Genomic DNA, 13,220 nt, shown 5'->3' on the forward strand with positions numbered 1-13,220 from the left:
TGGATTTTTTGGAGAAAAATCCATGTCCATTATATAAATTATTTGGTAGAGATTGGGGTGCTTTGAAACGGTCACACATTCAGGTCACATGCTGAGGAGGAAACTCTGTTTGAATACTAGAAAGGCTTTCCCTGCCAGTACTACATTTTAGAACCTATGTTACCTTATGATCCTTCAATATCTGATGATGTGTGTTGATTTGTCTGACCCTTATTCACAAAGTATAAACAAACTGAGCACCCTTGCCTAACAAAGTGGTTAGCTTTTCCTATTGGGAGAAAAAAGATGAATCGCCTCATAGTTTGGATATGGCCATCACACAGAAGCAACCTTTTAAAAATCAGCAATAAATGAATCACAGCAGAACCCCTTGACACTTATTCTATAAAAGTCCTTAGCAGTTCTCCCTAGTTAAATACACAGCCGTCTATGCAGTTTCTCCCGGAGAGCTTCATCAAGCCATAGAAATTAGAGATCGAAAAGAACTAAGATGGAATGGAGGTTAAGGATAACCTAGGCATGGCCCAATATCTAAATACGTACTTTGCCTCAGTTTTTAATAAGACTAGTGAGGAGTTTAGCGATGATGGAGGGATGATAAACGGGAATGTGGATATGGAGGTGGATATTACTGCAACTGAGGTAGAGGCCAAACTTGAACAGCTTAATGGGACAAAATCGGAGGGCCCGGACAATCTCCATCGAGGATATTAAAGGAACTGGCGCATGAAATTGCAAGCCCGTTAGCGAGAATTTTTAAGCAATCGATAAACTCGGGGGTTGTGCCGTACGACTGGAGGATTGCTAACGTAGTTCCTATTTTTAAGAAAGGGAATAAAAGTGATCCAGGTAATTATAGGCCTGTTAGCTTGACGTCTGTAGTATGTAAGGTCTTGGAAAAAATTTTAAGGGAGAAAGTAGTTAAGGACATAGAGGTCAATGGTAATTGGGACGAATTACAACATGGATTTACTAAAGGTAGATCGTGCCAAACCAATCTGATCTCCTTCTTTGAGAAGGTGACGGATTACTTAGATAAAGGAAATGCGGTAGATATAATTTACCTCGATTTCAGTAAGGCGTTTGACACGGTTCCACATGGGGAACTGTTAGTTAAATTGGAAAAGATGGGGATGAATATGAAAGTTGTAAGGTGGATAAGGAACTGGTTAAAGGGGAGACTCCAGCGGGTCGTATTGAAGGGTGAACTGTTAGGCTGGAAGGAGGTCACTAGTGGAGTCCCTCAAGGATCGGTTTTGGGACCGATCTTATTTAACCTTTTTATTACTGACCTTGGCACAAAGAGCGGGAATGTGCTAATAAAGTTTGCGGATGACACAAAGCTGGGAGGTATTGCTAACACGGAGAAGGACAGGGATACTATTCAGGAAGATCTGGACCACCTTGTAAACTGGAGTAATAGTAATAGGATGAAATACAATAGTGAAAAGTGCAAGGTCATGCACTTAGGGATTAATAATAAGAATTTTAGATATACGTTGGGGACGCATCAGTTGGAAGCGACAGAGCAGGAGAAGGACCTTGGGGTATTGGTTGATAGCAGGATGACTATGAGCCGCCAATGTGATACAGCTGTTAAAAAAGCAAATGCGATTTTAGGATGCATCAGGCGAGGTATTTCCAGCAGGGATAAGGAGGTGTTAGTACCGTTATATAAGGCGCTGGTGAGACCCAATCTGGAATATTGTGTGCAGTTCTGGTGTCCCATGTTCAAGAAGGATGAATTCAAACTGGAACAGGTCCAGAGACGGGCTACTAGGATGATCCGAGGAATGGAAAACCTGCCTTATGAAAGGAGACTCAAAGAGCTTGGCTTGTTTCACCTGGCCAAAAGAAGGCTGCGGGGGGATATGCTTGCTCTATATAAATATATCAGGGGGGTTAACGTTAGGGAGGGAGAGGAATTATTTAAGTTTAGTACTAATGTAGGCACGAGGACGAATGGGTACAAACTGGATATTAGGAAGTTTTAGACTTGAAATTAGACGAAGGTTTCTAACCATTAGGGGAGTGAAGTTCTGGAACAGCCTTCCGAGGGAAGTAGTGGGGGCAAAAGACTTTTATCTGGCTTTAAGACTAAGTTTGATGAGTATATGGAGGGGATGTTATGATAGGATAGTTTAATTTGGGCAATTGATCTTGGATTATCACCAGATAAGTCTGCTCAATGGTCTGTGGGGAGATGTTGGATGGGATGGGAACTGAGTTACTGCAGAGAATTCCTTCTTGGGTGCTGGCTGGTGAGTCTTGCCCACATGCTCAGGGTTTAGCTGATCGCCATATTTGGGGTCGGGAAGGAATTTTCCTCCAGGGCGGATTGGCAGGGGCCCTGGAGCATTTTCGCCTTCCCCTGCAGCGTGGGGCGTGGGTCGCTTGCTGGTGGATTCTCTGCAGCTTGAGGTCTTCAAACCGATTTTGAGGATTTCAGTAACTCAGTCCTGGGTTAGGGGTTGTTTATAAAAGTGGATGGGTAGGGTTCTGTGGCCTGCCTTGTGCAGGAGGTCAGACTAGATGATCATATTGGTCCCTTCTGACCTATGAGTCTATGAGTCTAAGATGTCATGTAGTCCATCCCCTATAGGTTTGTTCCTTATAGTACATATATTGTTTCTTCTTTGTTAAAAATGTATGACAAAGTTTTCAAATTTGGATGCCTAAAGTTAAGCACCTGAATCTAAATTGAGGCACCTAAATAAGTGGTCTGATTTTCAGAGGTGCTGAACACCCAACGTTTTTACTAGTGTATAATCTCTGGTTGCTTTCTAAGTGAAAACTCAGGCCACTTTATTTGTGTGTCCAGGCACCCTGATTCTGCTCCCATTAAGGTAAATGACACAACCACTGACTTTAATGGGAGCAGTATTGGATCCCAAATACAGATTTAGTGACCGACTTTACTCATCCAAGTTTGGATTGCTTTGGTCATAGCTGTGACCCTGTGGAATCCCAAGCAGTAGGATAGTCATATTTACTGTCCACACAAGTGTTGTGAGCTCAGGAGTTGTAAAATGCTTTGAGATCCTCTGAGTAGTCATCATACAGCTGCATATTAATTCCAGTTTGATTACTCCAAGTAATGAAGCTATCAGAAGGCTATATGTGAACACTTCATTTATCCTTGTTGTTTGGCCTCCACAGAATACCCTTCATGCTGTCACCTGTCATGAGAAGGTGGTGTCTGTCCGGAAAGATAACACAGAGTCACTGGGAATGACTGTGGCAGGTGGAGCATCTCACAGGGAATGGGATTTGCCCATCTACGTGATAAGCATTGAACCTGGAGGAGTCATCAGCAGAGATGGCAGTATGAAAACAGGTAAAGCTAATGGGGTTTAGAGGCCTGCTTGAATGGAAAGCTCCCTTTTGATGAAACGAAAGATCACAAAGAAGGGGTGCCACACTCTGTATGTTTCTATAAACACTTAAACATCTCTCAGAGATGAGAGAGAAACTAGCCTGAAAGAGTTTTTAAAAGGAGGCAAACTCCTTAGCTGAGATTGTGCCTCTGAGACCTATGGCTGGACGGACCCTCCTCCTGTGGAGCCTTTGGTTCTCCTAGCTACCTCTCCTCTCAGAGCCTGTGGTCACTCTATGTGGTCCTGTGTGTGCACTGAGACAGTAGAAGTGTCAGGGTGGGGGAGAGGGGTAATGTGATGTATGTGTCCCACCAACCCCAAATACCTGTTGAAGTTGTTTTAAAAAAAAAAGAAAATTACAGCCTGAGGGTGCATAGAATAGCCTTCTTCCCCAGAGTCTTTTCCGTGGGGGGGCACAATCTCTCCCCCGTCAGATGATGTGGTGGGACCTTAGCAAAGGGATCTTTGCAGAGATTTTCTTTTCAGTATCAATTCCTATGGGTTTTAGCATGAGAGGGTGAATGGGCCTATATTATCTATTACACACAAAAAAAATTAAAAGAACGTTAAGGCTGTAAAGTCAAGCATGCAAAGTTAGGACACAATTCAGGTTGCTCATGCACGCTTTATTTGGCCCCCTTGTTTGCATATGTGTTATAATATAGTCTTCAGTTACATGGTCACATACTATTTTTCCATAGGACCCCTGCCTCATTCAGTGCACAGGATGAACGGTGCTCACTTAATAGTCAGCTTTTCAATATCTTGTTTTATCCTCATTTTTCAATTTGTGGCCCTAAGCCTTACTTACTGCACACTATTCAAACCCTGCTCTGAAGGCAACAAAGGGTCCTGTGGCACCTTATAGACTAACAGACATATTGGAGCATGAGCTTTCGTGGGTGCATACCCACTTCGTCAGATGCATCTGTTAGTCTATAAGGTGTCACAGGACTCTGTCGCTTTTTACAGATCCAGACTAACATGGCTACCCCTCATACTTCTCTGAAGGCAGAATTATTCATTTCCACAGTGGTGCTCTTCGCAATAGTATTAATGTCAAAATTGTCCACTAATATTAAGTGCCCTGTTAGAGATGCCTAGGACCTGATATTTTCAGGTTATGTAGCATTATATAGCATATCCTATGTTCAAAGCACAGCTCCCGTTGATTAGTTGCAGCTGTGAGTGCTCAGCTCTTCTGCAAATCAGACTCCAGGGAATCAAGTTGGATACCCAGAAAATGAGGAACACATCATTAATGACCACCACTGAAGTTTGGTTTAAGTGACATAATGTGCCTGAGATGACACTGGAACTCTGTGGGAGAGTAAGAGAGAGAATCCGGTTCTCCAGGGCAGCATTTAAGTACTCAAAGCATGAACCCAAGACTTTCAGTCCCTGCAATACTCAGCCCTGCCTCATTTACTACACACCTTCCATTTTCTGCAACAAGTGAGGCAAGAATTTACACATAACAGCCTCCTTCACTGTACAACCTTGATTTATTCCCAGAGCACCAGCCATTCTAGGCACTGAATGAGCCCGGGATACTGTGGAAAAAACAGTATGTGATCCTGTAATTAAAGACTGCATCATAATACATACATGCAAGGGAGCCAAATTAAGGCCACATGGGTAACCTTAATTCTAGCATTTCCCAACTTTTGAGTGCTTGACTTTGCAACCTTAACTTCATTTTAATAGCATTTTTGTATGTAATTTTAGATTAAAAAAAAAAGAACAAACTGGAAAAAAACAGAATTTCCATAATGTAGACCCATATCATCAGCAGGGTTAGAACATTGGCTCTTGAGCTAACTGAGTAAGTAATAGCAGGTGTAAGTTTTCATCCTCTATGTGGGCCAACCACTAAAGGGAGATGAGATGCATTTTGCCAGTGGATCTGACAGCAGAGAACTGTTGAGACTATGGGTACTATTCCAGGTTCTGAGGGGAATGTGTGGTAGTGATTACAGACCCCTCCAGCCTGTCCTTGTCCCAGTCCCAGACTCCACCCTGCTTCGGCCCCTCATTCTAGTACCCTCTACCTCCTCCGAACAGCTCCAAATCCTGCTCCCCTTAACCCCTCTTCATTTCAATCTGGCTGCTTCCTCTTTTTATTCGTTGCTGCCTGTGTGCCAACAGGAGGAACACTGAGAGCCCTGCTCTGTTCCTGGCAACAAAGTCACGCTCAGCCCCTGAAGCCCTGGGCTAGAGGATACACCATATGGACAGAATTTTAGGTATTCTCGTTCCAATGCATGGAGCTACTAGAGCTTCTCCACAAAATGGATGTAAGAATTTTATACATATTTTGTGCATTAAAACATTGTCTGTTCCCCTAGCTTCATTCTGAGACATGGCTGAATCATCTTGGCTTAAATTTTGCAAAAATATTCAGCCTGAGGCAGAAAATTTCAGCCCCAACGCTTAAAGTTTGGCAAAGTTATAAACAGCTGTAAACACGATAATGGAAAATGTTGCACAACCTTAACTATAGGCATCAGTATTTGTGTCACCTACAATTAAATGCTGATCAGATGCTTAGTGCTCCCCAGCCAGCCCATCTGCGCTGCCCCGGGCTCCAATGGTGATTTAAAGGGCAGTGCCAGGAGCCCCAGGCCCAGTGCCGCGTCCTGGGGCAGCTGCCCCTTCCTCCCCCCCTCCACCTCTTCCTCCCTCGGCAGCTCTGCCAGTAAGGGGCCCTGTTTAGAGTAGCCCTGTTGTGATAATTGAGCCTACACATTTATCGTAATTTACCCTCAACAGTAAAAAGTGAGTGTAAGTTCATAAGATATTGCAACAACCTGTAACAACAAATGTTGACAGGAAAAGGTGCAAAAGCAAATCTGAATTTTTCCAAACAAAAAGGGCTGCTGATACAGCTCAAGGACTGGGCTAAGATCATGCTTGGGTTCATACTTCTCTTGTTTACCAGAAATCAGTGAACCAAAAATTGGTGTGTCAGAAACTAGGCCTAACTGGTAGATAAAATAGCAATGAGATGGGCTATTCTGCCCATCACTGCCTTTTGGAGTCCTTAGGGAAACTTCTTTTGGGGAATATGGGGGGCTACTGGAGTGAGCTTCACCATCATGACTGCAACCCCCACCATCTCCTGGGATGCCAAACCTCCTCCAGCCTGATCCTGAGCAGACAGGGCCAAAGGAAATCCAGCCTCCACCTAAGATATGAAACTTCCTTTCCTCCCCCGTCCCTGTGTCCTCTTCTTTCCCTACCTTATTTTTCTTCTCTTTCCTCTCTCTCTCCTTTTTCCTTATGTCTGATAAGAGTTGGGCTTAGCCAGCCAAGACTGTATATTTTGCAACAGTACTATAAGCCTGTGACCAGAAAGACAGCAAAAGCAATGTTCTACACAGCCTGATGCTGACATGAGTTTGCCAGGTCTCAAAAGTGGCTGATAAGACCATGTGCTATGCCTGTGTTTTTCTACAGTGAGGTTGCAAGTGAAATCAATATCAGAGACAGAAGCTGCATTTTCTGTCTTCACTGTTCTTTTCTCTTCTCTCTTGTGTGTTTGTCTTCTAGGAAATGGGATCAGACTTTTAGTTCCAGCCAATCTCAACTAAATTCTTCTCTCTTCCCCATCTTTTATCCCATCTAAAAGATTGTCAAACAAGGGGGTTTTCCATCTAAAAACTTTTGCCAGCTAAAGGGATATTGTTAAAATGAAAACCTTAATACTTCACATTAACACTGTTTCCTTCTTTTATCTTTAAGAAAAAGTTAAAAGGATTTGTAATGGTGTTTGCCATGGTACAACGCTGTGTATGCCAAACCTTGTTTAATGCCGTGCAGTGAGCGGCCCTTAGACTGCTCTCTCTTACCTCAGGACCCTTGGCTGCCCTCTGATCCAAGGTAGAGGAGAGGTGTGACCAAAAACACTACCTTTGCCCATTCTGGCTGTGATGAGGCATGTTTGAGTTCAGCCCCTCATTTCACTCTCATGGTCTATTTTATGCCTCACGTTTATTTCATATGAAAATATTAACAACCACTTTTGACAGGCAACAAATTCCCAGCCCTGGCCAATTCCTGAAATGTGTTTTGTTTAAAAAGAAAAATTAATTAAAGCCTTAAAACCATTTTCTCCTTTTTATAATGGTTGTATATTTATCGTCCTCCAGGTGACATTTTGCTGAATGTGAATGGAATTGACCTGACTGGTGTCAGCCGTAGTGAGGCAGTAGCCCTATTGAAAAACACCACCTCATCTGTAGTGCTCAAAGCCTTGGAAATGAAAGAATGTGAGGCCCTGGAGGACATGAGCCATGTATCACTCCCTGACACTACTCAGAACACATCTGATAACAGTGAATGGTCACCTTCCTGGGTTATGTGGCTTGAGCTGCCACGGTAAGTCCAAAAATTACATCCTTGTGTTGAAGGGGAATGGGAGGAAAGATTTATGTTTCTTGGATGGCTCTTGCTTTTTGGCCTGATTCATTACACTGACATCTTAATTAAATCCAGGCTCTGTCAAAAACCTTTATTTTAAATACCTCCCTTTAGTAATTGTTTATACATATATGGAAAATAGACACATAGGGCTGCTTTTAAGGGAGGAAAGAGAGATCCTGAAAATGAGTTAGAGAAGGGAAAAGTCTGAGTGGATATAGGAGCTCCTAGAACTTAGATCTGGGATCTGAGCCCTCTGGACCACCCTGCAAAGTCCAAAACTACCCCTGCAGCACTCAAGCTTCACAGATCCTGTGTTAGTTAAATACAGCTGAACTGTTTGACTTTGCCCAGATGTTAAAAAGTGCACATAGTTGGTGCATTTCTCAGAATTGCCTCCCCTGACTCCACCACCTGCCTGCGAAAAGTTCATTTGTAAGATACAGGAAGCAGCTGTTTTGTAGTTTTTAGTAAAAATAATCCACATCGTGTGTAGTTTAATTGTCTTACATACACAGGGCATTTTAACATCTTCAGCACGCATAAATCTGCATCTTGCAATGTTGTTTGAACCTGAGCTTTTAATGAAGACTTGCCCTGCATCACGGATTACACTCAGTTAATGCTGAAATTCCAATTCTTAAATGGAACAAAACTCTCATTGATTTCTAGGACTGCAGAATTGATGCAACAGTTTTATATATGCTTTACCTATTAACCTGAACCCAATGGCTGCTCAGAATATCCCTTTTTCTGTTAAAAGGGCAAGATCAGGTGGCTCTGCTGCATGGAGAACAAGGGTGAAACCAGTTGGGTTACTCAGGTTTTTTGTACACGGCTTCATGGTTTTGCTTTTTTGGGGTATTTATACTCTAGCTAGATTCTGTTCCTTACTATTCCATGTTAGGCCATTTTGCAGGCCCTTCCTCAGCTTGCAGCAAGGCCTGATGGGATGGTACAGGTGAAGCTTCTTTGGGTTTTGTTGTGTCTTACTGCATCAGGCCTGTGGTGAGGTGGTTTTGAACTCCGGCTGAGTGCAAAGACAGAATACCACACTTCGGTGTGAAAAGCAAAATTGTGCCATCTTTAGGGGTCAGGTACATCTCTTCATTCCAGGGGGAGACAGCCTAGGTCAATAGATTTTTCCCTTTTCTACTTTTATGTAGAAACTAGTGTGTTTATCAGCAACTGAGGGTGGATTTTAATTTACCCTTCACCATGGTTCTGATGAACCAGTCAGATACCAGTATCACCCCTAGAACACACCCTCTGCCTCACTGCATAGCTAACCCTACTGCACCACAGGGATTGAGAGCTCCCCTCTCTACAACTTACAGTTCTCCCTCCTAAGCCAACAGAAATCTAAATGTTACTGTTAGTGGTTCAATATAAATACAATGCATTGCCTAGTGCCAAGGAAAATACAGCTTAAGTCTACTTCTAGGAAGCTTTCCCTGAGTCAGCTCACTGCACCTGCTGTAACGCTGAAGGAGGACTGTGGTCACTCTGTCCTGGGTCCTGCAGTCAAGATAAAGTTACTGTCAGAGATGCAGAGTACCAATCAGCAAAAGCACACGGTTAAAATCAAGCAGTCAGATATCGTTGGCTTTCTGTGCTGGAAGGGAATTTTACCCTTTTGAACAGCATCTGAGTTTATTAGCTGCCTTGCTCCAGAAAATGCACATGTGCAGCCCCCAACCTTTTAACTGAAGGAAAATTGCCCACCATGTCAGCAGGTCTGAAAACAGGAAATTCATTGTAATCATATCCCCAGCTGCAACTCAACTCACAGAAAAGGGCCACAGTGTGGCTGAAGTATAGGGGAATTAGTATGCTGAACTGGTCCGCTGGTCGTCTTAAATTTAAATTCAATACGGGGAATAAAGATTATTAGAATTGACAGTAACAGAGGTGTATTTCACCCTTATTAGTGCTGACTTGTTTGGCAGACCCCAAGAAACAGATTTGGACTTATTCACTTAACAAAACATTTTATCAGATACTTCAATCTTATCTAGTGCAAAAACTGGTTACCCTTCTGTTCTCACTGACTCTCTGGCATCCACACTACACATCTGGAAGTCCTTCAAGCTCTGTCACCAGGACATGTATCATTAATACACATTAACTCATTTCCCCCGGTCTGAGAATTTAACCTTTCACTAGGCTTCCAGGATGTTGTTGGTAAGAGCCGCTCCTCACTAGATTTCAAGGGTATTTTCAACAGCATTGCTACAACGCCCAGGCTTGTCTTGGGAAAAGATGATTTCAATTTAAATACAATTCTGCTTAGTCAGTGTTAATCTAGATTGCTTAATATGCACGTGTGGGGCAATGGGAGGGAGTCTTGGTGTAAGAGTGTGGAATATTTTGATGTTCAACAGCAGGAGTCAATGCCCCTAAGAAAGAGGCATGCGAGGAACAAGCAGGCCTGGTCCTGCAGGATAGGAAGCCAGAGAAGGAAGAGCAGGCAGAATAAGGGAGATGGGAAGGGGACGCAGAAAGGAGAGAAAATGGTAGTGGGGAAATATAGAGCATGATATGGAGACATGGGGTAAGAGAGAAGGAAGAATCACTGGCCTCAGCAACAACCTGGAGTATCTGTTTTCAGAATCAGAGAATATCAGGGTTGGAGGGGACGCAGGAGGTCATCTGGTCCAACCCCCTGCTCAAAGCAGGACCAATCCCTACCTAAATCCCCAGGCTTAGGCAGTTTGCTCAAACTTCCATAGCAAGTCAGCAATAGAAGCCAAGTCTGACTTGTCAGGCTCTGGGGCTCTAAGCACCAGAAAGTACAGCCTTTCTACATTCTTTAAATATGTAAGCACTTGCTGAGCTCACAAGAAATGGGCAGAAATTTCATTTCCAAGAATATTTTAAAACTGGTCTTCAGTGAGTCATTTTTAGATGACTTGTTAGTGTATCATACTACAGCATGAAGAGAGGCAGTAGTTATTTATACACTATGTGCTTCTAACAATTGTCTGAGCTAGATCCTAGGGATGACATGTGAGCCGCAGCTATGTTTGCTGGTAGTCAGATCTATTGAAGTAAAGACTAATCATCATCCCTATCTAGCACAGTTATTTCTTAACATTTGTTTTTTCTACTCAGCTGGCTGTTGAGGAATACAGGTCATTTATTGTTGAAGGAAATATATACTGGTGAAGGTGATAAAAAACACTATACAGCAGCTAGAGCGAAGTTACACTTTCCCAGTGCTACAGTAAATTTTTCTACCCTTGCTAATTTTGCCCTCTTTCTTTATCCTCACATTCCCCCCCAACACTACTTTTAAAAATACATTATAGATCAACCAACTATAATTCACAAACATACTGTGACTAGTCATCTTTACTCAGCTGTGAAGTGAAGCAGAGAGATTGAGTCATTCAAGATGTATCACAGGATCAGTGGAAGAACTGGGTATGAAATATGAAATTCAACAAGCTCTCCCCCATTTTAATGGTCTTGCTGTAAGCAGAACTTTCAAACATACCTCTAAACCCCATTAAGTACACAAGTAAATGTCAGTCCAAACTTTCAGTATAATGTGTAAAACTAAATTGTTCTGTAACTTTGATCCATTATAACAAGGGGAAAACAGATGAAATTTGATGTGATAGGGAAATCAGAATGACAACCCATGTCAGCAGACAAAACTGAAGTATGAATGTGAAACACTTAAACTTTCAATATTCATTGTTGCAGAGACAAAGATGAAGCAGCCAGGAGCAAGGCATTACACATTTTACTATTTGAATCCAAGACTTAAAGAGAACAGAGTTATATTTGTTTTAATCTCTTAATGCATCTGTGAAAGCTTCCTATCAACTGCTGGACTAGTTTTCTGAGTACATAACATTAAGATGGGCAACTGTATTTGTAATGGTGTTATAAACAAGGGTCTGACAGCACTGGTAGCTTCTAAACTGCCCTGATACTTTTTGTCACTCACGTGATCAGTGTGTTTGTATGCAGAGAAAACCCTCCTAAACTTAAAAAAATTACCAACCACTAGCTGCTGAAAAGTGGTAATCTGTAAATTAGTATGGTCCCAAGTAGACATCATCCCCTATAGTGCAGCAGCTCCAAAGGAACCATTGTAGTCCACAAATTAAAGTTTTTCTTTATATACCAGGAACCCTCAAGCTGCTCCACAGCAATAAGTACAGATGATACAAGTACATCATTTCATTTTCTCTGTGGTGCTATTTAACTCAATTTTTACTACTACAAAACTTACAATGACCTCTTTCTTGTTCTCAAACTTTCCATTTGTAACCCTCTCTCTGCCAGCTATGCAGAGTAGGAGGTTTTTTATTCCTTACCTGTTGAAATATCCAAACAACTCCATTACTTATTTCTGTGCAGCTTTCAGGCCCTTAGGTATATCTCCAATTAATCTAATTTAGCTAGATCCTAGAACTGGAAGGGACCTTGAAAGGTCATCAAGTCCAGTCCCCTGCCTTCACTAGCAGGACCAAGTACTGACCTTGCCCCAGATCCTTAAGCGACCGCCTCAAGGACTGAGCTCACAACCCTGGGTTTAGCAGGCCAATGCTCAAACCACTGAGCTATCCCTCCCCCTGTTGGGGAGCTGTTGTTTCAATGTATTACAGCAGTGCACACCATCTATCTATCTGCTAACTTATTGCTTTACTAAAGTAATGAAAAAACATAAGATTTGTGTGAATACAAATTCACCTACTGGTGTATTTAGGTGCTTAACTTTTGGCCCCCAAGTTTGAACATTTTTAGGCTGAACTCCTTGTATTTCTGGCTAGCCAACCAAGAAATTAAAGTGGAAATTAAGAAGTTAGTTCAAAAAATAACAATACAAATGTCTATTTGTCTTTAACTCTGGGCAATTTCTATTGCTCCACTGCCAAGCTATCTCAACAGTAAGTGCAAAAATTTCTTTGCCAGTCTGGCCTGCAGATGTCACGTCTTCCACCCTTCACAGCTATCAAAGACCAGATGTGCCCCTTTAGCCATCAATGCCCAAAGCTAGGCATTTAACAACAAGTGTTTCGGGGCCAGTGAACAACCAGAGCAGTTGAGGGTATCCACCTTTTCTGAGCTAGACACACCACTGCTATCTGGCTAGTCTAGAGAGGCTGCAAAATAGCACTAGTTTCCTAGCAGAGCTCAAGTTGCTGTTCATTCTGGCAGTGTCATCTTCAAGGTTCATGATTACTATGGGACTCCAGTACTCATGTTGTGCCAACTCTAGGACTCTCTCTGATGTTCTCTGGTCCCTGAAAAGCACTTGATCTCTGCTGCTTGTAGTAACTCTCATGATATTCTATGCACTTTCAGGCAGGGACAGTCCCTGGCGCACGAAGCTCATTGTTTAAGAATATCTGATCTTCAGCCAAAGTGTTGAAATAAAGGGGTGTGTGAATCATGCATTACCCC

The 13,220-nt window shown here is 42.5% G+C and overlaps 1 protein-coding gene across 6 annotated transcripts in view; it reads left to right on the forward strand.

The window, feature by feature from the left end:
* LNX1 (ligand of numb-protein X 1) overlaps window positions 1-13,220 on the forward strand; it is a 359,863-nt gene that overhangs the window by 342,892 nt on the left and 3,751 nt on the right. For all 6 annotated transcript variants that reach the window (XM_050947563.1, XM_050947562.1, XM_050947565.1 and 3 more), the window contains 2 exons: window positions 3,160-3,337; window positions 7,529-7,757. In XM_050947563.1, the coding sequence (XP_050803520.1) occupies window positions 3,160-3,337; window positions 7,529-7,757 (407 nt within the window). The remainder of the gene's footprint in view (window positions 1-3,159; window positions 3,338-7,528; window positions 7,758-13,220) is intronic.

The sequence above is a fragment of the Gopherus flavomarginatus genome, chromosome 3, assembly GCF_025201925.1.
Source record: "Gopherus flavomarginatus isolate rGopFla2 chromosome 3, rGopFla2.mat.asm, whole genome shotgun sequence".
Taxonomy (NCBI): domain Eukaryota; kingdom Metazoa; phylum Chordata; order Testudines; family Testudinidae; genus Gopherus; species Gopherus flavomarginatus.